At 48.0% G+C, this 23,082-nt stretch overlaps 1 protein-coding gene across 1 annotated transcript in view; it reads left to right on the top strand.

The window, feature by feature from the left end:
* Nucleotides 1-23,033, top strand: part of STK10 (serine/threonine kinase 10) — a 72,944-nt gene extending 49,911 nt beyond the window's left edge. The window contains exons 6-19 of the mRNA XM_037906216.2: nucleotides 5-199; nucleotides 345-426; nucleotides 2,600-2,734; nucleotides 5,498-6,076; nucleotides 11,589-11,719; nucleotides 13,852-13,975; nucleotides 15,307-15,486; nucleotides 15,742-15,834; nucleotides 16,003-16,132; nucleotides 16,527-16,651; nucleotides 17,650-17,838; nucleotides 18,827-18,952; nucleotides 19,333-19,446; nucleotides 19,564-23,033. Coding sequence (XP_037762144.1) covers nucleotides 5-199; nucleotides 345-426; nucleotides 2,600-2,734; nucleotides 5,498-6,076; nucleotides 11,589-11,719; nucleotides 13,852-13,975; nucleotides 15,307-15,486; nucleotides 15,742-15,834; nucleotides 16,003-16,132; nucleotides 16,527-16,651; nucleotides 17,650-17,838; nucleotides 18,827-18,952; nucleotides 19,333-19,446; nucleotides 19,564-19,704 — 2,344 coding nt within the window. The 3' untranslated portion in view covers nucleotides 19,705-23,033. The remainder of the gene's footprint in view (nucleotides 1-4; nucleotides 200-344; nucleotides 427-2,599; nucleotides 2,735-5,497; nucleotides 6,077-11,588; nucleotides 11,720-13,851; nucleotides 13,976-15,306; nucleotides 15,487-15,741; nucleotides 15,835-16,002; nucleotides 16,133-16,526; nucleotides 16,652-17,649; nucleotides 17,839-18,826; nucleotides 18,953-19,332; nucleotides 19,447-19,563) is intronic.
* The last annotated feature ends 49 nt before the right edge of the window (nucleotides 23,034-23,082 follow it).

The following is a 23,082-nucleotide window of genomic DNA, read 5'->3' as shown; positions in this document are numbered from 1 at the left end:
GCAGGATGGCTCCTGAGGTGGTGATGTGTGAAACCATGAAGGACACTCCCTATGACTACAAGGCCGACATCTGGTCCCTGGGTATAACACTGATAGAAATGGCTCAGATAGAGCCCCCTCACCATGAACTCAACCCCATGCGAGTCCTGCTGAAGATTGCCAAGTCTGACCCTCCCACTCTCAATTGCCCTTCTAAATGGTAAGAAGACAAATGACTCCCACACGTATGAGAGCACGGAAGCTCTTTGCTGTGGCTTCCCAGTGATGCTGGGCTCAGCTGTTTGTACCGTGTGCTATGCAGACTCCATCCAGGGAGTTCCTTGCCAATCATTATGTGTTTTAAGGTCCCCAGAGTTCAAAGACTTCCTGAAGACGGCACTTGATAAGAACCCTGAGACTCGGCCAAGTGCAGCACAGCTACTGGAGGTAGGCAGATGTCCTCAAGAGAGCTGACCCCTTCAGACTGGCCTTTGTGTTGCATGTTTAGCTTGTCTTGGAGTCTGCTAAGCACTTCACATGTCTAAGTAACCTGTGCACATCCCAAACCTTGTCTTAAGCCAAACTTACTGGTCCTCCCTAGTTTTCTAGTCCACTTGTACGTCTCCAGGTTTCTCGCTGTGCTGGTAACACCCTCTTACAGGCAGACTGAGCTATACATGAGCTTTGAGCTATGAGCTTTCATGTGTCTGCTTGTTGAAAGGCTGTGTCTGGACAAACTCTCTGGTATGACCAGAATACCCTGTGCACTTGTGCAACAGACAATAATTTAGGAGTAATGCTTGGGGTAGGGTGACCAGATAGCAATGGTGAAAAATCGGGACAGGGGGTGGGGGGTAATAGGCACCTATATAAGACAAAGTCCCAAATATCAGGACTGTCCCTATAAAATTGGGACATCTGGTCACCCTAGCTTGGGGGTCCTTCTTACCCAAAGATCAGTAAGGAGTGGAAGTGACGTACGTAGTATTTGGGGTAGAGGTTGCAAGTTGTTTAGCGCCCACTACTGGCATGCAGTGCCTTTCGGGCTAGCTCCGACAACACTATTCTGTCTGGTCACCTGAATGTCTGGAGGGAGCAAGATATTGCAGTAATGGTTGCCAGATGACCTAGTTGAGGGGGATTGTCCAGGGAGAAGCTTCTGCCGTAAACTGGAAATAGAAAATAATCTGAATGCTTAAACACCAACGGCCAGAGCGTGGGGCTGATCAGCAACTGGAGAGTTCGCAGTCCAGCCCAGGATGGCTGTAGGATCCAGGGGAGGGAATGGCATTTGACTGTACCATGGACTTCCGTGATGTAGATGCAGACGGGTCAGTGTTAAGGATGCACAGGCCATCTTAATCTGTCGCTTCCTGACGTCTGGCTGCTTCACTCAGGAGCATTGACCTTTTGTACGGAATATCCATAACGAAGTCTAACAATCAAAGTGTAGGTTGTCCCTGCTCCAGAGTACACAATCTCATCCTCTGTTTGGAAAGTGCCTGCTGCGTTTTGGGCCCCACAGCATTCGAAAGCTGTTCCCATTGAAGCCAATGACAAAATTGCGATTGACTCTAATGGAAGCAGGAATGGGCTCTGATTTCCTAGATGTGCCAAGGTGGCAGATGCTGTTCGAAGTTAAATTCACATCCCCACCCTCAGCCTTCAAAAACTTAAAATGCTAAATGCTTTTTACCGCCTATCTGAATAACTTGTATATGGTGCTGGCGTATCTTCTTGATGCTTCAAGCTCTACACAATGGTCAGTCATGTGGTTTTGTTTGACTGATGAGCATTTCATTTGGTATGTAATGTGCCTCTTTAAATCAGCTTCTGATCTGGAAAATTGATAGTTCTGGCCTAATAACCCTGAGTGGATGAGAGAGCACTAGCCTGTGGTTTGCCACCCAGAAAAGTTCGACTGGGGCTGTGTTTACCCTGTTCAATAACAGGAAGTATACAATATACTCCATGGCCTCTTGATGAAGCTTAGCACAAATCTACGCTCTGTGTGTGACTAGGGATTTGACTGCAATTTCCATTACACATCCCTCCACTCTGTTTATACATATGGTTCTTAAAGATGCCGCTCTCCTTCAGATGAGACCCACACCATGCATGCATCACGGAGACCTGAGATTCTGCTCCCGAGTCGTTCGGTGTCAAGGAGAGGGCATCGTACTGTATCACGACTGCAGCAAGTGCCTTTTGTTTAAATACAGCTGTGGCTCTGTTTGGTAAATGTTAACGCTGTATTTTGCAAGGCTGTGTAGTGTTTACAACATTTGTATCCACATGCAGTCCCTCATACCACACAAAACTGAGTTCAAAACAACGTAAAGCTCTGGATTTGTATCCACAAATAGGCACAGCTAATGGCTGAAACTGTCTTTAACTGCCAGGCTTTCTGATCTCTGGCGGGACATTTGAATCCAGGACCCAAACAGGGCAGACTGGGCTTATTTCAACCTAGGAAAGCTGGTAATGCTAGCTAGCTGGCGAGGGCCTTAGAAACTGACTAGAAATAGAAAATAAACTGAGTCTGTTTGCCCCAGTGTGCTCTGACACGGCCGGTTCAGAGGTGGGAGTCTTTCTGACACGTGTGTGATTGGGTTTGCAGCATTCCTTCGTTAACAAGGTCACCAGCAACCGAGCCCTGCGCGAGCTGGTGGCGGAGGCAAAGGCCGAAGTGATGGAGGAAATCGAAGACAATCGGGAGGAAGGAGAAGAGGATGAATCATCGGAACTTCTGTCTGTAAGTCCTGTTCTCTCCCTCCGCTCAGCCTCTCCTATTTCTTAGAGGGTGGAAAGTTCCTATAAAGTGGCTGTAAAGGTGCAGACTGGGAGAGCTGCAGGACAAAGTTGCTACAGAAAACTGTCAGGATTGAAAGCAGTGACTTCTTTTTTTTAACCATCTCTGCCTCAGACTCCCTTGAGGAAAGGCTGCTGCCTTGTAAAGTCCATTCAGGTGGACAGGAAGTCAGGGGTGGGGGCCGCAGTTCCACGCCTGCCTAGGGTACTGGAAAATAATGTCGCTGGAGGGATGCCAAGTTTTCCCTTCAGAGGAGGAACCCACAATTACTGCTGCTGCTGGTAATGCCGGGCTTTCAGCAGGACGGCAGCGCTAGTGCAGCCTGGCTAGCTGGCTCCAAGGGCAGGGAAGGCATTCCCCTCTGCTGACACCCCTCCAGTGACGCAGTGCTCTTGGGCAGTGGTAGCTGAAGCAACAGCCAGTTGCTCTGGGATCAGGGCACTGCTGACTGTATTAACATCATCCTGGCAGCACTGGGTTCTGGTTCATGATGTGCTGCCAGGGGGCTCCTTGAGACAGGTCACCCCAAGAAGCTCAGAACAGAGGGGGAATGGCAGTTTGACTCCTAACAAAGGCTAAAATAACCAGGCCCATTTGGTGACTTAGCAGAAAATATTTTAGGCTTGGGAGCTGTCTGTGTGCTCCCCTCTTACTTCCACGCCCCACGGGATGTGGGGGGCTGTGGGGTCATGACTTCATCTCCAAGCTTAAGGGAAGAAAGGTGAGTGCCTTGCCCTCCTGCCCCTTCTCCTCTCCCCAGACAACGTAAGCAGTAATAAGAGCATCTGAAGTGGTCCAGTGCTGTTCCAGGAAGATGGTGAGCAGGGTAAGGACTCAGGAGGCTGGGGCAGCTTGGGGCTGGACAGCACAAGGTAGAGATGGAGGCAGAAAATTCAGCGAAGTGGCAGAGAGACATAACCAATAGATCCAGGACAGGGGCTGGCAGAGCTGCCTCCGATGCCAGTGTCTAAGGCTCTTGAGAGCAGGCCAGTATGTGGCTACCCCAGAACCTTTGTGGGAGAGATGCCAGCAGGAGGTCAGGATTTTTCTGATCCAACAGGGACTTAAACTCACACAGCATGGTCACTATTGAAATTGGACCCAGCTCCAAAAGAGGAGCTATTAAAAACCCAGTGGTCTTAGCCAAGAGAAGAGAGCAGCAGTAGTCTGGGCCGAGCACGGTATCTTGGGAAAGAACCCAAACTGCCCTGCCAGGATTTCACAGCCGTATGAGCTCAAGAGCAAAACCCAGCTAAACACACTGTGCAGGAGAAATGGACCCAGGTCCAATCACAGCTTCTCCCAGGAAAGCTTCTGGAGCAAAAGCCACTTGGCTGCAGCACTTGCGGTGTCTAAAGATACATATACACTGCACACACCCCTAGCATGGGTATAAATAGCAGTCTAGACACTGAGGCGCTACTTAGGCATATAAAGACACTCCAGAGCTTCAGGTTATGTAGCCTACATGGCTCTCTGTACATCCAAGTATTGTTTCCCTCCTTAACACTGCGACTTGTGGCAGTGTAGTGCCCCACTGCCTTCCCATTGCTGCAGGAGAGGGTCCGGCAGCCTTTCTCTGTCCCGTGTAGCTACACATCGTGGTGTGGACACAACCTGCTTTTCACTGCAGCATGTAGCTACGCATACCCTACACGCTGCTGCCAGTGGTGTGCAGTATAGATGTAGCCTAAAAGGAGCGGGCAGAATGAAGATACAATGGGGTAACTCTTCTCTGTGCCTTGCTGTTAGCTGTCTCCCAAAGGGATCACCTAGCAAAGCCTTGCTTCCCCGTACAAGGATTGATAACACAGAAACCAGCTCTAGTAGATCATAACAGCTCTTCTGGGTCTCCTATGGTGTTGGTTATTCATGGGCCATAAGGAGTATTGTCCTTCCATGTTACACTGTGACAGACCTCTGGAAAATGCTGAGGTCAGCGCATGTGGCTAGGACCTGCAGCTCCAGATCCAAACAGTCCAGGTGCTCTTTGCCTGCTGAGCCCAGGTATACAGCATTGACATCGGGACTCAAACCATCACTCCTCCCCAGAATGCAGGCTCTTCCTGTGGACTCTGTTTGCTAAACCACATTGTGGCAGCATTCAACGCAACACTTTGTTAGAATTTTCCCAAACTTCTGACCCTCATCCCCAAGCTAACTAGAGTCTGACTGGTGCAAACCAAACCTGTGCATGCCACTAATCTGAGTGAACCTTGCAGCATCTCAGGATCCAGTCACAGCTCCAGAATCCTGGCTCTGGGGAGGAGAGTTTAAGAGAGGAATGAACATATTGCATAAGGCCAGTGGTCCGTCGAGTCTTATGAGACGTTGACAGTAGCCAGTACCACATGCCTCAAGGGTAAAGTGTTTAAAACCTCCCATGGGGAACAATAATGCAACAATATGACCCTGGGCAGACCTTTCTTCCTAAACCCTAAGCAGCTAATGGCTAGCTGAGTCCTAAAGCATGTGGGCTTCTATCTCTTGTGAATGGAAGTTAATATAAAGAGGTGGGGGTTGGCAGGAGGAATACCAGTTCAGTGCATTAGTGAGACTGGCGGACGTGCATCTTTCACTAGGAAGCACCCACAGTCTTGTGTCACTCGGGTGCTCAGTTGGGTCTCCTCGCTTGTGTGATCTGAGTTTCACTCTGATGCTGTGTGTGCCTCAGCTTTGTCCCATCTCTCTTCCCTGTCCTTTCAGCCCTCTGGGACTCACAAGCGAGGCCCCTCTGAGGTGAGTCAGCTGAGTTTTGAGGGAGAGAAACCTCCAGAATCCCCCTCCCCACTGGAGATGAATGGACCCAAATTGTCTGTGGAGCCGGCCAAGGAGACTGCAGACAGGCAGAGAAACAGACTCTCAGATGAAGGGATCGGCAGCGAGAACTCCATGAAAACCACCAGCAGCTCTGAGTCGTCTGGGACGGAGTATGGCAGAACCGTGCCCAACACCCAGGAAGAGCCAATCACCAACTCCCAGTCAGGACTGTTGGATGACAAGGTTAATCCAATGGAGGAGAGAAGCTGCCAAAGCAAGCCCCTGGAGCCAGTGAACAAAGATCGTCAGAGCATTGGGAACTGGCCGGAGAGCAACCACCTGGAAAATGCTGCTGGGGAAAAACTTGCCAATGGGAATTTGGATTCGCCTATTCAGTTTGCCAGCAGTAAGTCCAAGAGGGATTCGGATTCTGGCAGCACTTCTGCTTCGGAAAGCATGGACCTCACCCTCTCTCTGTCTGCCGATCTGTCCCTTAACAGGGAGAGTGGATCGCTGTCCCTGAAGGTAAGGTAGGGGGCATTAATCAAAGATTAAAAATTGATTTTAATCTGGAACTAAATATTCAGACCTCGGCATTGAGACCCTGTTAGACTCCCCTGACTCCTTCCAGACAGCCCCCTTTCCTGATGCACCTGGCAAACTTTTGGGTGTTTTTTTCCCCTCCGGATGGCGATGATCTTTTGTCATGGAAGAAAAAGGGAGTTATCCCTTGTGTATGATGTTACTGGAGGATCCAGATACCCTGGTGATGGGTGGGGTAGATAAAGATGAATAGTGCAGGAATTTGGTTTTGCTTTGTGTTTAATGGCTGAATACTGCAGTAAGGATCAGCAAATTATCATCCCAGCAGAGGCAATCACATAAACGCATCAAAGCACCCAGGTTTCAGTTTCCAGGCAGGTGACACTGTAATAAACACCAAGCCACAAAATAATTCCAGTCTCCATCCAAAGCTTTCAGCAATAGACCTTTAAATGGGTACCAACCCCATAGGCTGGGGAATAGCTTGGTTTAAGGGCAGATAATGTACCTGGAAGCAGAGGCTGTATGTAATGATTATTAATCTGTGGTACGGGGAATGAGCCGAACCGCTACTCCCTTTAAACATGTACTTTCTCAGTGTTGCTACTGTATGTTGCATGCTCTTTCCCTTGACAGTCGCAGATTCCAAGCCAGTGAAATCTAGATAAGCTTTTACATTCTGCAACTAATTATAGTCTTTGGTAAATCAGCGGGAAACCTGAAGCTGACATAACTGCTCCAGCCTTCTCCCTTGCGGGGCCTTAACAGAGTCTGTGAACAAGTCCCAGCCAGAAAAACGAAAGAACTAAATTGCACCTTTGTACGGTGCTGATTAGCCTATTTCTCTCCCCTAAACACTGATAAAAAGACAACTTAATTTGATGTGAGTTTTCGATGGAGATCACTTGTGATTTCTCAAATGTGCCATGTCTCTGGCCTAGCTTGTGTCAGAGGTTGAACAGTTCTTTGCACTCAGATCTTCATGCAGTCTTAGCTTTTAGGGAGACCAGTGAGGATGATTGCAAAGCTCAGCGTGAAGGGTCAGTATTGCTTTGATCGAGGACACAAAATAAATGAAGTGACTTTATTTGCTGAGTCCTGGAAGGAGAAGCGAGGTGCAATGTGACGTGGAGAGCCACAGATGTGTGTATTGCACAAGATCTTTGTCCAGTTGTCTGTGCGAGTGATGGTTTCCAGGTGTAGAAACATGCCCAAATAGCATTCCTAACAAAATTCCTCCTCCAGCTCTGCTCTCTGCTGGGAGAGGAATAATTGGCACTTCCCCACCAGGAGTCCACAGTTCTGCTGGTGGGGGCTCTTGTGTATAGCAGTCTCATCCCTTCTCTTTAGTCTCCCTGTGATAAATGATCCACTTCCAGAGGCTAGCCAAGAACGTATCACATGTGTTAATCGTTCTCCCTGACGGGGGGCGGGTTGTAGGGAGCAATAAGTGACGAGAGATGCTGTTGCGTTTTTAGCTAGATGTGACTCTAACTATACTGATAGCACCCTCAGATTAAAAATGAGGACATCTAGCTCTAGTGGAGAGCTTTGGATCCTGTACTGTACTCGCTGGGAAGCAGTAACACTGTCTGAAAGGCCCACAAGACAGTAGGTTGATTTCTACCTTTCATACTGCGTGTTTGGGATTCTGGCACCAATTTAGTCAATGAATCTAATCTGAAGTCTTGTGCTGCTTTTCCCCCAACCCACTAGCTGTTCATGATGCAGCCTATGACCCATTCAAAGCACTGCGTGAACATTAGTTCTTGCCATACTCCCATGAAGTGGGGAGGCATCCCTGTCCCCATCTGTAAAATCCCGCCCCTCATATACTTAAGGTGAAGTGACTTGTCCAGCTCCAGAGAGGGGGATCCATGTCTGAGCCAAAGTTAGGGCTTCAGCGTTCCTAGTTCCCAGCCCTTTGACTGGCTCTCCTAGACCATTGCTTGTAACGGCAGAATTCCCCATTGGTTTCTAGATCTTAGTGGGCAAGGCCATTTTGCTACAAACTTGTGTAGAACTTTTCCTTTTTGCTTTAGTATGCAACCAGTTGCAAGTGTGGCTTTTAGTGGCTCTTTTAAAAGTTCTCATGTGAAAGCAGAGCTCAGGCACAAACTTCCTCTCTGTGCCCTGATTCTGAGAGGTGTTGAGCCCCCCCCATTCACATGTTTAGTCCTTCTGGATTGAGGTCTGTGTGCTGAATTCCCTTCCTCCCAGCTGGGCAGCGGGGAGGGGATCCGTTAGCCTGTGCTCTGCAGAGGTTGTTTCTGGCATGCTTTGGGATTTCCAGGCGGCTCCGATTTACATTCAGGGGAAGTGGCTGTGCTTATCTGTTTTGTTTCATATACTGAACAGATGCCGGGGGCAGCTGAGGGACATGGGGGGTCTTCACTGCCTACTCGTCGTCCTCCAGATGGAATCTCAACACGTACATGTGCTGTTGCTAGATGGAGCCCCATGCACATTGCACTGAATCATACAGGACTAAGGGCTTGTCTATGTGGAAAGTTGCACTGAAATAATTTAGGGTGTGAATTTAAACCAATATCAGTAAACCTGTGCAGTTACCTGTGTGTGGATGTCCTTATTATAGTCTGAGCTGTAAAGACACCTACAGTCAAGCTTGCCTAACACTTTCCATTATATGACCTTGGTTTTAGTTGCTTATAACTCTTTGCCAGACATACCATTTTGGCTGAAATTTTCCATGCTGGATGTCTGCCTTGGGTTGAATTTTTCTGGAAACATCAGCAAGAATGGTTCAGTCTTTTCTGGTAACGAGGTTAGGGACGAGGGGGGTAGGGTTGGGACTGGCTGGGACTAGCTGGGCAAGGAGACTAAGACAAGGAGCTGGAGATTGTGGAGGGGAGACTGGGATGAGGACACAGGCTGGAGGAAATAGGGACAGAAGGGTCTGTGGCCACTGGGGGGTACACTCCCCTTCAGAACCTAGAACAGAACCTGAGAGTCCTGTCTCTCAACATTCCTCTGCTGTCAGTAAATACCTGCAGAATTGGATTCTGCCCCTACTTCACAATTTCTATGTCACATTGTGCAAGTCAGCTAAACCGGACTCTTCACAGGTGCCCCTAACTGTGTGTTCCTCATTTTCAGAGTGCCCAGCATGTTACTCTGAGGGCTGAGCACACTCAGCTGCAAATGAAGTCAATGGGAGCTGTGCTCGAAACATATAAAGAGCTATATAATGCTAAGTACACTGAAAAATCAGGCCCAAGCATCTCATGATGGGCACCTAAAATTAGTGGACACTTGACCTTAATTTCTGTCTCAGTTCTCCATCTGTAGAATGGAATGATGATGATAGTGGTACTTGTAGAGCACTTTTTGTCATTAGATCTCAGAGTTTTACACAGGAGGTCAGTATCATTATTCCTGTTTTACAGGTGGGGAAACTGAAGCACAGAGAGGTAAAGGTGACTTGCTCAAGGTCATCCAGCAAGCCAGTGGCAGAGTCCAGACTAGAACCCCGGTCTTGCGTTCCAGTTCAGTGTTCTATCCTCTAGGCCACACTGCCTCTCTCTGGAGTATTGTGAAAACAAACTCACTAATCTTTGGAAAGCACTTGAATGCTATAGTGCCGAGCGCCACAGATATGCCCTTGAGGAAATTAATAATTCGTCTTAGAGCAGGAGTTTGAATGCTGTGCAGGTAGTAAGACATGAGGCCACACTGAGATATTGAATATCTGCTTAGTAACTGAGCACTGTGCACTGAATGAAGCAGGAAAAATAGTGTGTGATCATGTAATTAAAGACTATACCATAATACATATGCAGAAATGGACTAAATTAAGGTAGCCTGGGCAACCTTAATTCTGGCATTTCCTAACCTCTGAATGTTTGGCTTTGCAACCATCATGTTCTCTTAACATAATTATTTGGCTGTAATTTAGGCTACAGGTGCCTTCTTTTGATTTTTAGCTTAAGTAGTTTGCTTACTGACTTAAACCAGATGAAGCTAGTCTTAGGCAAGAATATCCAGGCAGCCTTTTGCACCCATGTATTGGTTTGAAAACAGATTTAAGTTATACAGGCGCAACTCCTTCATATAAACAAGTCCTTTGATTGTTCCCTTCGTTGCTGAATTGAGCAACAGGCTCTTCGTGGGCCCAGTAAACTTTGGGCTTCTCAGGCTCACTGGAAGCTCTTGCAACCTTTTTTTCCCCTAACGTAGTCGTCATTGCTGGGGAAGGTAAAAGAATTGACTCACTCTAGCCTTCCCCTCTTCCTTTCTTTTTCACCCTCCTGCTGTTCCTTCCACCCCTATGGCCACCTTCCAAAATGCCACATGGCTTATGTCATTTCCTTCCCACATTCATGACAAAGAAATTCAGTCACTGGGCCCTATCCTCCAGCCTAACCGTATTCAGTGCCTCTGTAAGAACAGATGGCAACTGCAGCCTACTGCACCACTGAACGAGAGAGCGAAAACGCTTGTCTCTACCTGTACTAGGGAAAGTGAGCCAAAGATTTGTTTGTTCTGCTTCTTCCCTGTAAGGAGCTCAGAGCTGCTGGTGATTAGCAAAGTATAAATCCCTAGCAATATAGGGACCCAAATTCTGATCCAGCAGACAAAGCTGGATATCATTCTAAATGCACCAGTTAGGAATTTATGTCCTGACTTTTGAAGGTGCTGAGTGTTTGCAGCTCCTGTTGCGTTTAGTGGGAGCTGCAGTGACTCGGGGTACGTCTATACCGTAGTTTAAAAACCCGCAGCTAGCTGATGCCAGCAGGCTCAGGCTAAGGAACTGTTTAACTGCGGTGTAGACGTTCGGGCCTGGGCTCTAGGACCCCGCAAGGTGGGAAGCTCCCAGAGCTTGGGCTGCAGCCCGAGCCAAAACATCTATGCAGCAATTAAACAGCCCTGCAGCCCAAGCCTCACAAGCCAGAGTCAGCCGTGGGTGTCTAATTGCAGTGTAGACATAGCCCTGGGACCTTCAACAAGCTGTCACCGACTTAAAAAGGGAAAGGTCACAAATGTCCTGTCTGTGGATTCCTACATCCATAGATTCTTTATGCCTTAGTCTCATGATATGAACAAGAGGGACCCTGACGTCAGCCATCTATATGGCTAGGTATGGAGGAGAGAGTTCTATGATTGCTGGATTGCTTCTGTTTTTCCTTTAAGTAATGCTTTTGTACTGAGGATGCTGACTGTCCTAATATGATCCCAATATTTCATTTTAACAATAAATGAGAGCACAGTGTGGATTTGCAGGATAAATGAGGCAAAGCTGTATGCTTAGTTTTGAATGAGTTCTGTTTATTCTGTTGGGAGGCTGATGTTTCTTTTATTAAAAATGCTAATGGAATTATTTTGAGATCTCTGGCCATAGTGCTTGGCTGTCATACAGGCCACTGGCGCAGCTTCAGCTCATAGTGTGCGTTAAACAGTAACCTAGAATTCCATTTCATGACCTCTCTTGTGTTTTTTGTTTTTGTTTTTTTCCTTCTCTCCTACTACGTGTTAGGATTCCAGGATGCACAACAAGACACTGAAACGGACCCGGAAGTTTGTGGTGGATGGAGTGGAAGTGAGTATCACCACCTCCAAGATCATCAGCGAGGATGAGAAGAAAGATGAAGAGATGAGATTCCTCAGGCAAGTTGGAAATTGGTCACTGGGAATTTGGGAGGGTTGGCTTGGCTGGCTCCTAGGACTAACAGTGGGACACAGAGCCTTTCACCTGAGCACATACCCAGTAGTGACCTCAATTCTTCACATGGTAGCGAAATGTTAATGGGAACAGGCCAACTCACAATGGGCAGCTGTGCACAACGTACAAACCACCTCACTGGCACCCTTGTTGGCAGTCCCAGTATAGGCTAAGGATTGGACACTGACGTTGGACATTGCGGTACCCTCTCACTTATGGGCCACGCATTCTCTGCTGAGGCTTACTAGTGGCACTCTGTGGGGGAAGCTTGCCCTGCCTCTGTCTTGGCTAAGCCTGTTGCGTGGATATGCTTACTTCCATTTCCAGAGCCATCAGTGTGACCCATCAACTCAACTAAAATAAACTAATAAAACTTCTCAAGGTGCTTTTGTTCCTTGGCTTTTGTGTTTGCTCAGATATACTTTTAACAACGGAAGAACTAAGAGGAATTGTAAAACTTTGAGGATCACTTAGAATTGGGCATGTTCAGGCCCTCCAAAGCTTTGATTCAGTTACATTTTTGTAGCCTTCAAGCCTCTAGGATTCTAGTGTGGGGAGAGAGGGCTGTTGCTGGTTTCATTATGATTAGTGGTGACAGTGAAATGAAAGGCTTATAAAAATCTAGGGCCTGATTCTTTGTTACAACAAGATCCCTCAACACTGCTCTGGAGGGCCCGCTGAGGATATCCCTTGCTTGATGACAAGTCTCTAAGCCAGGGGTCTCAAACACGCGGGTTCTTTAGTGCGGCCCACCAAGCTCCTGCGTGCCCCTCCTCCCATGCGCCCCTCTGCGTGCCCCGTGGCGCCGCGAGCCCCGCACTGCTCCCTGAAGCGGCCGGAACCATGCCTCTGCAGCGCTGGGAGGGGGGAGGGGAGCAGAGGGCTCCATGCGTTACTCTCGCTTCCAGGCACTGCCCCCCACAGCTCCCATTGGCAGAGGGACGGAGAAGGGGTTGAAAACTCACATGTCACTGCACAAAAGTGCATTCAGGGAAAGCTGCTATTTCACAGGGTTTGCCCTGCAGGTTTAGTGCATTTTCTTTGCATATCTTTTCCCACTTGCAAGATTCATATCTGGGTTGTTTTCCTGCTGCTTGTTGGAACGTGCCAAGATAGTGATTTTTAAGGCTGGAGTGGAGAGGAGCTGATCTTGTTGGGCCAATTGATGTAATGGGGTGAGTGTGTTTTGATAAGGGAAATTGCTCTAAAGTGGTTTTCCCAGCAGGATTCCCAGACTGTGTGATGTGCTGAAGAGCATAACGCTAATGCACTGTAGCAAAGGTCACACTGGGAATTTCACTTAAAAACCGTGAACACCCCCACACACACACACTCCCCACCCCAGGACATCATCAGTTTCCAGCTGAGCCAGCCTGTAAATCTGGCAAATGGGCATGGATGTGATACTCAAACCACACTCGGACTCCCTAATAGATGCTTCAGTGCAAGGCAAATGACTAGATCAGATCTGAGGTGTAACATCTCCTTGGTTCACATGGGAAAATTACCCTTCCCACCATCTGTGTCATGGACTGCCCTCACTCCTGAACTTGCAGGATGGGCAGGGCAGCCCGAACTCAGGCTGAATTGTATTGCAAAGACTATTATAAATTTAGACTGGATGGGATGTAATAGACCAGTTTTATCCTGCTGGGTAGGAAAGGCTTGTTTCCTACAAGTATATCTTCAAGGAGTTTCTCTAGACAAGTTTTAACTGTCCCAAGCAATGGGGCTTCCACTGCTATTCTGCTGGCTAATCGATCTTGCCTGTAAGATTTGACCCTCTTGCCCTTGTTAATATCGCTAACATCCTGCCTTCCTACAGACAGAGAACTGGTGCCATGGAGCCTGGATGCAAATCAATGAATCTGCATTTACCTCGCTCCCCAAGTTCAAAGCAGTAACCTTTTCCTGATCATTAGGTGGGGTGCCTGTGCGGTTGGTTGGCTTGCACTGTGGCTGAATAGTCATTGAAAATGCTATTTCTGCTCCCATGTTATTTCACTTACAAATTCTGCCTACATGGGGAAGGCACCAAGTCTGGAATTTTACTGGTGGGTTTTTTTAACCCTTCTAGGCGGCAGGAGTTGCGGGAGCTGCGCCTGCTTCAGAAAGAGGAACACCGGAACCAGACCCAACTGAACAACAAACACCACCTGCAGCTGGAACAAATGCTGAGGCGCTTTGAACAAGAAATGACGGTATGTGAGAAGGGGAAGGTGAACCTAAACGTCCTGGTTGCTTTGACTTCTCCTTTGCAGCCGTTCTTCAGATACAGAGTGAGAGATGCCATGTGCTCTAACAATAGGCATTGAATATCCTTGCTGACCAGCCTACGCAAGCTACTAAAAACTATTCCTAAACCCTTGCTCACTCTTCTGAAGCGATGCTGGCTGCATTCACTTTGCTGGTGGAATGCATCACTCAGAGAGGGCACAACAAGGAAACCCTATGGGAGCCACAGCCCTACGCTTGTTTGCCAGAACCCATTGCTGTGGGCCAGAACTTCCTTTATACCCACTCTATCCAATAGTAAAGGGGAGGTGCTGGGCCAGCTCTTGTCCCCATATTCTGGTGGTGTCAGAGCCGAGGCCATAGGTGAGATTTTGGGTACTATTAACTGAATACAGGTGAATTGTGCTGCAGTAATTTACAGGTTGTGTGCTGAGCTGAGCCTGGTCAAGGGAGAGAAGTTAGCATGTGGTGAAGTAAATGGATGTTTTTTACAGCCAAGTCCAGGTTTTTTTAAAAAACCTTTCAGTAGCCAGCAGATAAGTGTGTCCTGTCAGTAACCCCCAGTTCTGCTTGGAGGCCAAGAGGGACTATATGCATTTCACGTTTCCCTAAATATTTAGAGACACTCTTGACCTGTTTGACATGGTGTCCAGTTGAATCCCTCCTTAAAAGGAAGTACCTGCTTGCTAGGATTTTTGCCAACATTGTGGTGTGACACATTAAGGAACATTAAGATGTGCTCCCTTTACAGTTCTCCTGAGGCACTTAACTATCAAACCATATCCCATAAGGGCCCATGTTTCTCCTGACGCTGGTATAATGCTGGTGTGACTCAAGAGTAGAAAGAAGACAGATATGTCTGTATCGACAGAGTGAAATGTTGCAGAAGGCAATGTCCTTCAGTGGTTTGCATACCTAGGGATGTTGAGCATGAAATCTTACATTTGGGCTTCTCCCAGCACCAGTCTCTGCCCATGACTGTCGCTACTAGAAAGATATTGCACGTTCGGAAAGAAATTCACCTGCTGAGCTGTTTGAGCCAGAGATGGAATAAGGGGGGTTCTGCCGCTCAAGATGGAGGTGCATTGGCAGAACTGGGGGTGAGACATTTGCACAATGCCTGCCCACCTCAGGCTTGGCTCTGCCCAATACAATTAGTATCTCATTTTCATAAACTTCTTGTGTCTACTCATGAAAAGAGGCTCAACTCCTTCAGTGCTTGCTATTTTTGATTTGAGAAAGAATAGAGCCCAGAGAGGGTGTAGTCTGAACCTCGTTCTCTTCCCCCCCCATATAGGCAAAAAAGAGATTCTACGACACTGAGCTGGAGAACCTAGAACGTCAACAGAAGCAGCAGATCGAGAAGATGGAACAAGATCACTCGTTACGCCGGCGGGAAGAGGCAAGGCGCATCCGTGCTGAGCAGGAACGAGACTACAACAAATTCCAGGAGCAGCTTAAACAGAAGAAGAAGGAGGTAAAAATGGGAAGGGGATAGAGGAAGAACTGGTATGCGTTAGCTGTTATGGAGAACTTTTCTTCCAGGAGTGGATCACGGAATCCTTACCCAGGGGATAGCTTGAGGGTGGGGAGGTGAGAGGCAGCCGTAGCTGTCTTCAGTGGGAGGCTTCTGCTTTTCTCTTATGCCCTAGGATTGTTCCTGTGGCCCAGCTCCTGAGGTGGAGCTTCAGCCTAAGTTACCCACTGAGAAATCTCTTCTCCTCTCTCAAAGGTCAAGACCGAGGTTGAGAAGCTTCCCCGGTATGTCCGCAAGGAGAGCATGAAGGTGAAGACAGAGGAATTCGCGCAGAAGAAGCAAGTCTTGGTAAGCCCAAGAAAGAATTAGCCCCACACCAAAGAGCAGAGGGGATGCAGGAGAGGGGCACATGGTGACTTGGCTTCTTACCTCCAAGTGCCACAGGGCTTAAAATACCGAAGGTGCACGTAAAGTAACAACTGGAAAACTGCTCACTTTACTGCCATCTCCCCCCAGGAACGAGAGTTTGTAGCCAAACAGAAAGAGGATCTGGAGCTGGCCATGAATAATATCACGGTGCAGAACAGGAAGGAGATCTGCGACAAGGAGCGCGAGTGCCTGAACAAAAAGCAGCAGCTCATGAGAGGTGAGTGGGATTGGGTGGGGAGGGAGAAAACAAATGCTGTAGTGATGGGTTTATCCAGTGCTGGCTCTTCATACACAACAGATGCCGACCTAGCTGCAAGCTGGCAGGAGAAGGATTTAGCAATAAACAGCCTTGCCAGATCCTGCCTGAATGTTTAATAATAATAATACTTAGCGGTTTAATCTCCAAAGCGCTTTACAAATACGAACCAATTAGGCCTCATAATTACAAGAGACAATTCACATATATAGTTTGCAACCAGGGCCTCTTGGAAAACAGGAGGTGGTGTATGATTGCCCCTTCATCTGCTTTACTGCTCCTGAGTAATGGGATCGCTAGAGCTCAGGAGAAGAGAGTTTGTGTGTGTGTGTTTAATTTCTCTCCTCTTCCTTAGACCGAGAAGCCTCCATCTGGGAGCTAGAAGAGCACCACCTACAGGAGAAACACCAGCTTATCAAGCAGCAATTGAAGGACCAGTATTTCCTCCAGAGACATGAGCTGGTCCGAAAGCATGACAAGGTAACAGAGTTCAGCCCTTCCTGACCTTGACCCTTTCTGCCACCCAGCAAGGCAGTGAGCCACTGCCTGGAACCTTCCCCTGGTGGTTCTGCAAGGAGTTGTCATTCCCACTCTTTGAACTGCGTGCCCCTGAGAGCGAAGGGAATGGGAAAAGGGGGATGGTGGTTGTTGCAGATGAGTGGGCATGTAGCAGGACAAGGAGTGAATATCAGCCTGCTTTGTTGCTAATATGTGGGATCCCTTCCCTGGGCTGTGAGAGCGTTGCCTTAAGGAGAGAGGCATGTGCTTAGAGACCTTAGACAATGAGCTATTTCCAGAAAGTCTCTGATGTGTTGCTGGTTTACAGGATGGCAGGGGAATTGAAAGTATGAAATAGTTGCATGAAAGCAGCAGGGCTTTGTAGTTAACCTGACTCACTTGAAATCCTTCAGTAAGATACCTGTGATCAGGATTGGCAAATGAGGATCCTAGCTGTTCTGTGGAGAAGAGCCCACCTGCCACCCTTGAGGGACAAGGATAGCACTGCACCTGTGTTTCTGCACCTGGAATGTTGCCATGATACAAATTACCTGGAGAACTATCTGCTCAGATTCTGGCTCTTTGCATCTTGCCCATGATCAGTTGTGTCTTCATTTCTCCCTTTGTGATGGAAGGGGCCCCACTCCCACCTGGAGCATGGGGAATCCTTGCCCACCAGGCCATGTCACGGATTCAGAAGGGAGCACATGGCAGCTCAGACAGATCTGAATCCCTGTTGTGGGTTGCCACTTTTTCTTCATCTTAACCTCCATCCCCCGCTTTTCCTGTGGCCTGTTTGACAGCCTCCCTCACATTGTTTTCCTATAGCCCTAGGGAGGAGCTTTTGTTCTAGTCACCAGTGCTGTGGTGTTCTCCACCTTTCCTCAGCACGGTAACCACCCTCATGCTTTCCATCGGCCTGACTTGCCTTTTCTCTTTGCTGACCTTGCTTTCTTTCCCTTTCGGCTTTGCTGTTCCAGGAGCGGGAGCAAATGCAACGGTATAACCAGCGAATGATAGAGCAATTGAGGATTCGGCAGCAGCAGGAGAAAGGTCGTCTCCCCAAAATCCAGAGGAGTGAAGGGAAGACCCGCATGGCTATGTACAAGAAGAGCCTCCACATAAACTCCAGCGGGAGCATGTCAGAACAGAGGGAGAAGATAAAACAGGTCAGGCTCACTGAGCCAAGTGGTAATGCTGCAGAACACATGGTGCTATGGAAACTTCCCCCATGGCCTAGAGGTGGAGCACTGCACTGCTTTGCAGGCGACATAGCAGTGCTAGAGGGAAACGCCAGCCATCTTTCAACTGTAGCCCACCCTGGGAAACTAAGGGGCAGCATTGATATGCCCTGTGGGAGGAAAGCAGTGGTATAACTTGTCGGTCCTCCTGTAACCCATGAAAGCCTGTATCAAAGTAGTGCAGAGTCCTGCACTCAGGGAGGGATTTCCAAAGGCGGCACCTAAGTGACTTAGAACAAGTCAGTGGGATGTGTGCTCCTAGACCCCCAGAACCCAGCCACGTCCCTGCAGGTCCCGTTATAAGGAGTAAGGGAAATGATTTCTCATCTCCTGTTAAAATGAATTGACCACGTTCATTAGTGTTAGGAGCCGGAGGTGAAAACTGCTCCTCGGATCTGGGGTTGCTGCTGAATGCCCCCAGCTCGTCCAACCGCTCAGTGGATTTTCAGTAAAATAACAGCAGCATAACAGGCCTGCTGCAGGCCCAGCAGCTTAACAATGAAGTGGATCACTTCCAGGATGAGCTCTTGTTCACATAAAAATACCTGCGTGTGGGTACTGCATGTCCACGTGGGTCTGGGATGTTCTGGGGCAGCCTAGGGGAGTGCCAGCAACCACTATATTTAGGTCCATCATATGTTTATTTTCCAGGCTAGAGGTGAAGCCTCATTTTAAAGTTGCTCAATTAAAAGAGCACCTGTTTTGATCACCGGCTCTCGCCTGACTCTGTGGAGTTGGGCTTGAGTTTTGGCCAGCTTGTTTTGAATGGGTTATATATGGATGTCACAGTTAAACTGAACATTGAAGCGTCCCCCACCTTGGCTCTTTATTCCTTTGATGGTGTCAGCTCATTAACTTCTTAGCCAGCCTCTGCGCTTGGGTGACTGAGGGTCCTGGGGCCTGCTTTCTGTTCCAGTTTGCTCAGCAGGAAGAAAAGCGGCAAAAGGCAGAGCGGCAGCAGCAGCAGCAGAAACATGAGTTCCAGATGAAGGAAATGAGTGCCCAGTGTGAGAGCAACGCGAATGAACTGCAGCAACTGCAGGTAACCTGACACTGCGGCAGAGCTGCACGTATGCAGCCAGACGTATAGGCTGAGTGGGGGAGAGCACCATTCCACTAGCATTGCCTGTACGGAGGAGGGGTCTTGGCTGCTGTGAGAAATATGGTTGTGGGAATTGGCAGTTCAGGTTGACTAAACCCTCCCACCTGTTCCTGTTAGAGAGTTCCCTTAAACATGTGATCATAGTTCAGAGCTCTGAGCTGCCTAAGGTTCAGCAGAAGTGGTGTAAAACCATAGGATGAGCCTGGGTGGAGAGGGGTCTCCATTTCATCTGGGGCATGTAGGGAGGGGATGGTTCTAGTGTCTCCTTGATACAGTCCACCCACAGACTCCTTATACCTTATTCTGGCTGTTTTATTTAGAATGAGAAGTGTCACCTCTTGGTGGAACATGAGACCCAGAAGCTGAAGGCCCTGGATGAAAACCACAACCAGCACCTGAAGGAGTGGCGGGATATGCTGAGGCCACGGAAGAAGGTAACATTCCCTGCATGCAGGCCACTGGAGCCTGGTTGGCTGGCAGGGGTTGTGTCAATACAGTGACAGCATGTGACCGCAAGTACAACTCTCTTGTTTGTTCATTTCTGCATTAAGGCTCTGGAGGACGAGCTGAACCAGAAGAAGTGGGAGCAGGAGATGTTCTTCAGACTGAGCGAGGAGGCAGATGGTCAAACCCCAGCATCCCCAAACAAACCTGTCAAGTTCGTTCCCTTCAGCTCTGCAGAGTGCTCATAACGCCTGGATCCGGGCAGGCCGGCAAGCTAGCTGGCGCTCGCTCTACCTTGGTTAGCTGTGGATAAGCAACTCAGGACTGCTGGAACCCTCTCAGTGACACACCAGCCTCCCGCAGGGCAGTGCCCTTCTGTCCCTCTGCTCAGCCTGAGAGAAATACGGCCTCCTGCTACTTCTCTCTGACACTGTGGGAGATCAGCTTGATTCTGAGCAGAGGTGGCATTTCCTGGGGCTGGCTCACTCTTCCAGAAGAGCTGCAGTGACACTCCCTGCCGGGAGAGCTGGCAGGGCTCTGCCCGTGATCCTACTCGTGCTGTCTGCTGAACTCTTTTTATCCTGTGGATGAGCCTGGTGCCCATGCTGCGTCCAATCCTAGATTGGAGCAACAAATGTTATGGACATGAGGGGTGTTAGAGGGGCTCAAATGCTGTTCAAAGTGGTTATTTAAACATCCCTGTTCTTTGTGGCTACCTCCTTCCCTTCTTTGTTGCCAGGGCAGTGGCTGGGTGCAGTTCGTCAGCATTAGCACTGTGTGATGCTACCCTGGCCTCCTGGATCCGTGAGGCCTACAAAGGTTCAGATGGTTTTCTTACAAAACGCAAAGCAGAGTTACCTGCGTTTTACTGTGGTCTCCATCTCCCCTGGTTGCTCGAAAGGGGTTCAGCAGTTTTTCCTCCCAATTTAAACCCTGGGGGACTAGCTGGGCTCCCCCGCTGAAATGTGTCTGCTTTTCCTTTGTTTGCCCTGGGAGTTGCTGTTAAGTGGCACAGCTCCCCCTCAGGTTCCTAGCTACTCTGTGGCACTCGCTGACCCCGCAGGACTGTGTGGGGTATGGTGTCTAAGAATCAAACCTGGCTGTCCCACAGGGCAGTATGAAGCATCACAGCTAAGCTGCTAGGCCAGCCTAAAACTCTTGCCGACTAAGAAAGGTTATGGTTGGAAGGAGGAGCAGGGAGAGGTTCATGGTTTTACTCAGTTCAACACACTGAGGTGTCAATAGTGATCATGTGCCCTCTGTATGGGGGGTTACTGCTTCCAGAAAAGACTTTTATCAGCCCTCAGAGCTGTGCACGAGCTGGAGTTCGGAAAGTGCTGTGCATTTTTGGAGCATGTAGATTAGCCAGCCAGACCTTTGCAACACACATTACTTGCTGCAAAGCTTAGTTTCAAAGGATTGAAACTGGCAAAGACCCATGCAGTCTGGATCTTAAATTGGTGATAGGGGAAGATGCAATTGACACCTCCGGCTGGCTTGTAGCTGTATAGAGTAACTTCTTCCAGAAGTGATGCCTAAGCTTCTTAAGCAAAGACCTTGCAAAGACTTGTCATGACTTTATCTCACATTCTTCTGGCTTCCTGCCAGGGGTTGGGGTTGTACAAAACTAGATAGGGCAGTTGTACCTCACGTTCAGTCTACATTTTTTCACCCACGTCCACACGATGCTGCAAATCAGAGTCTCTCTCCATCCCCAACACACACAGATTGGCACCATGATGGTCTACATCTCTGTTTAATTGTCACAATGCATTTTGTAATAGCGACTGGGTAGGAGTAAGATTCCCTTATCCAAGCCTAGGCACTGCCAATCCTAAGAAGTCCCAAGGAATCCAGTCTGCGGCCAGTCTCCTTATACTGTTCCAGTCAGCAGAGTAGCAAGTGATTCTTGTGTTTCTGATACAGCTGCTTTCTGATTTTGACAAGAGCACAGAGCTGCCATAGGGTACGGGGCGCCTTGATATGTAGCATCCTATCCCCTGTGTGACTGTCTGATCACAGAACATCATTTGGTAGCAGTTAGCTTTTGCTTCCTTTGGTCTGTGTGCCACATTGTCATTTTATGCTTAAATCATATCTTCCAATCATGGGATCCTTAGAAAAAATATTCCACCTAAGAGCAACTGTGTCATCATCTCAGGTGGTGTCCCAAGAGACTCACTAACTCTGCTAGGTAGCACCAGCTTGAGGAGACACGTATGATAGCGTAGAATCCTAAATACATGGGACGTTAAAAGACTTTGCAGCTCAAAGGTGTAAGTTTCAAAACAGCTTTGTACCAAAGCGGGGGACATTTTCTATCCATTTAGAATTTTTAAAAAGTATCTTTCAGTTTCCTGAAAACTTGAGTCCTCTTAGCTGTTCTGAGTTCCCTATGAAATTAAAGGTATTACTATTTTATTACTTTTCTCCCAGTATCTCTGACAGACTGACCTAAGCAGCCAGCCATACATAGTGGAGGCTTGACTGATACTTCAACAGAAAAAGAAATGCACACAGAAGAACTGCATAGTTGGTTGTACCTCCCTCAAAGCACCATGCGTTCTGAGACCTCGGGGTCCTCATTTTTTTGTTTTTTACTCACTACTCAGCACTTTTTCTGAAATGGTTAGTTTACCTCTATCTGCAGTATAACTGGTCCATTTCCCTACATATCAGCTGTGCCTTCGTGATGTACCATCCTGTATGGTGATGTTGTCTGTCTGGGAGTCGATGTAGGAATGAAGGAAGTGAGTTGTCTTTGAAGAAGGACCTGGGTTGACTTGAGCCTTCTGATAGTGTTAGAAATACCTTACAGTAGCCCTGGGGCCATTTCTTGTTCAGTCTTGCTGCTGTAAAATTTAGAGGAACTCTGTGAAATCACTAGTGTCCCTGTGATTGGAATCCGCCCCCTCATCTTTAATGCGTGTGTGGCTGAAATGTTGATCATTGGAAGGACTTTCTGGAATACCTACACATAAGATACTTTTCCGGTTTAAATCTTTATGCTGGAAATACAGAGAGGAGGAACATGTCAAAACATGAACACGGTATTCTAGACAGATGCTTCTCCGAACTCCATGCTGAAGAATCAGTCAGACCTAGACTTACTCCTAGCTTGGGCAAGAGTTTGATTTGTATGTTGTGCAGCAGCAGATGATGGGGACAACTTATGGGGGCTTCCAGCTTGAATGGGATATGCCAGCTCTTTGTAAATCAACAGTTATTCGCTCATCAGTTCATCTTATTGGTGGCTGGGAACCTGTAACTTTGTTGCCATTTTCTTAACCTGGGGTTGGGAACTCTTTTTCCAATGCCATTTGCTGCCTCTCGATTGCTGTATAGGTGCACTGTAGCTTTACAAAAGTGCAATACTGATCTCTAAAAGGAGAGCAGTGAAGTGCGTTTTACAGTTGCAACATTTAAAGGAAGCTTGTTCTTCCTTTTAAGGGCCAGATTTTTTCCCCTCTTTAGAAGTAACCTTTTTTCTAAGGCAAATAAAACCAACTTATTTTTGTCTGTTGTGGGGAGGGGATGTCATTTGTATGTGACTTTGAATAAAAGGTTTTTTTGGAAATATTTTGTAAAGTGTCTTCAGTGGGGCAGTCACTCTGAATAATAATCTA

This window comes from Chelonia mydas, chromosome 8, assembly GCF_015237465.2.
Source record: "Chelonia mydas isolate rCheMyd1 chromosome 8, rCheMyd1.pri.v2, whole genome shotgun sequence".
NCBI lineage: Eukaryota > Metazoa > Chordata > Testudines > Cheloniidae > Chelonia > Chelonia mydas.
The sequence above is the reverse complement of the archived record's forward strand: the minus strand, read 5'-3'. Positions and strand labels throughout refer to the sequence as shown.